This window comes from Muscardinus avellanarius (genome assembly GCF_963383645.1).
Source record: "Muscardinus avellanarius genome assembly, chromosome: 13".
Classification (NCBI taxonomy): domain Eukaryota; kingdom Metazoa; phylum Chordata; class Mammalia; order Rodentia; family Gliridae; genus Muscardinus; species Muscardinus avellanarius.
In genome coordinates, this window is record NC_137799.1 from 42,381,350 (window position 1) to 42,383,548 (window position 2,199).

The 2,199-nt window shown below is 44.7% G+C and overlaps 1 protein-coding gene across 1 annotated transcript; it reads right to left on the reverse strand.

Annotated features, from left to right (window-relative positions):
* Positions 1–1,266: 1,266 nt before the first annotated feature.
* TMEM215 (transmembrane protein 215) lies at positions 1,267–1,986 on the reverse strand (the record flags this gene model as incomplete). Its single annotated transcript, XM_080709435.1, has 1 exon — positions 1,267–1,986. The coding sequence occupies one exon, from the start codon at positions 1,984–1,986 to the stop codon at positions 1,267–1,269; it is 720 nt and encodes a 239-aa protein (XP_080565561.1).
* Between the last annotated feature and the right edge of the window lie 213 nt (positions 1,987–2,199).

The following is a 2,199-nucleotide window of genomic DNA, read 5'->3' on the forward strand; positions in this document are numbered from 1 at the left end:
TGTATGATTCAATATTCTACAACAGGGATCAAATGGTATTCTTGTTGATATTCCTTTTAGCTATTGCAGTTGAATAAGAGAAATAGGAAATAAATTCTAGGATACCATTGTGATTTTTTCCCCTCAGCTGCAAAAAATGTATGAAAGGGATTTTTATCATGCAAAGTTCACTGATCTGGTGAACTTAATAAAATCTGAGCTTCAATTAAATCTATTAGATGAACTCTCGGTTCACTGGCATTTACAGAGTGTGGGCACGTTGAACAAATGTACAAGTAAAGGCATTTCCAAAGACTTAACCACTTCGTTTCATACAAATTTTGTATTATGTTCAGGACCAATGTATTGACTTTGTAGTTTTCAGATTTTAAAAAGCATATAGTAATTAGTAGTACACTATGTCCCAGAAATGCTAAAGACACTTGGGTATATATGTAAAATTTGTTTTGTCTTGATGAAAACAAATTCTAATCTATGAAAATATTACAGAAAGTCATTTTGTACCTGGTAAGGAAAATATACACGAATGATAGCAAATATTAAAAATTTCAGGCAGACCCAGTTAATCAATTTAAATGAGTTTAAGAAGTAACATAGCCACTAAAAATGTCATTTTTCGTATAACTCGTCTCACTTTATTTGAAACCATGATCTTGTCAAGAGGTTAATACTATAAAACTCAATTATACAATTCAACTATTTTTAACTCCCTTTTCTTCCCAAACTATCCCATTTAAGAGGGCTTAAGTATTCTATCTTGATTTTTTTTTTCAGCAAGTACCAAATGTTAAAAGCTGTTCACCAGACAAAGATCATTTCATATAATAATGAAATGATTTTTTCTTTCAATTTCCTTACACATAAAGCTGCTCAGTTTCCCTGTGGATTGCTCGGGCATTGCTTGGTGTCTGGCATGTGCAGCCCACTCCAGATTTATCTTGTTTTCAGCAGGTGCCAATAGTACTTTTTGGGTTATTTTACAAAACGTTCAACACCATTTAAATTGTTAAGAAGCAATTGGAACCAACTTCTGTTCTACCTACTGCTTCTTCCAGCATTCTGAATCTCATCACCCTTCCCTAAAAGTTGTATCCCCAACATGCCTATTTACACGACTCTCAGGCACTGGAGGTTTGCGCGCCCATCACATACCATATTAGGTTTTAACAGTGTGAAGGCTGTTGGAGCAGAGCAGTCTCCTTCCTTTGGGATCTGGGTATAATCATGTTCCTATCAACACGGCCACCCTGGTATGCAACGCAAGGCTTAGACTATCGTCTCATGGTCCCACCTGCCTTGGCTCTGATTGATGTAACAACAGTATCTGTCATAGGGGCTGTTCTGGTTGTAGGAACAAACGATGATACTGTCCTGGGGCACAAAGAAGATGCTGTCCTCAGGCTCAGGGCACTCAGATTTGTCCCAGGCTGAGCCCTTGGCTTCCAAGGCACTGTAGGCGAGAGAACTGCCCGAGGGACAGTAGCCGTCCAGGTATCTGGATGTCTCCTCCTGCCGCCCGCTGTGGACCAGGCTCTGGCATTCGCCTTCCTCGGTGGGGGTGGGGGTGGGGGTGGGGATAGTGATGGAGCTGGCCCCGGGCACCTGCCCCTGCCCCTGAGGGAGCGGCTTCCCCCTGAGACCTGCCTTCTTAGCCAGCTCATCCGAGCTCCCCTTGCCCGACTCCAGGTCTGAGGGGGTCCTCAGCAGTTCCACCACCTCCTTGTCCTTGGGCTTCCGGAAGCAGGGCAATTTGCGGACCCAGAGCAGCTCATTCTCCGGCCACTTGGTGCATCCCTCGGTCTTCCTGGCCAGGGCAATGGCTGCGATGCCCGGTAGGCAGATGGCTGGCCCGATGGCCAGGAGGGGGATGTTTCCCAGAGTCTCCCCCTTCATTCCAGAGACGGTGAACATGAAACCAAAGACCAGGAAGACACTGACCAGGGCCACCACCAGCCCAGTCCTCGGATTAATGTCATCAGGCCGCATCTTTCACTCCATCCAGGTTGGGGGCTTCTTGCTGGCTAGGAGTGGTAGTTTTCTCTTCTGTTGGAGACGAAATCACAGGGGTTTAAAAACCATCCAACTCAAGTTCTCACCCACTAACTCTCAGTTTCTTGGTCTTCCTCTCCCGGCTCTCTACTTGTACTTCCGTCTCCATCTCTACCCCTGTCTCTGGCTCTCTGGCGATCTCTGTCTTAT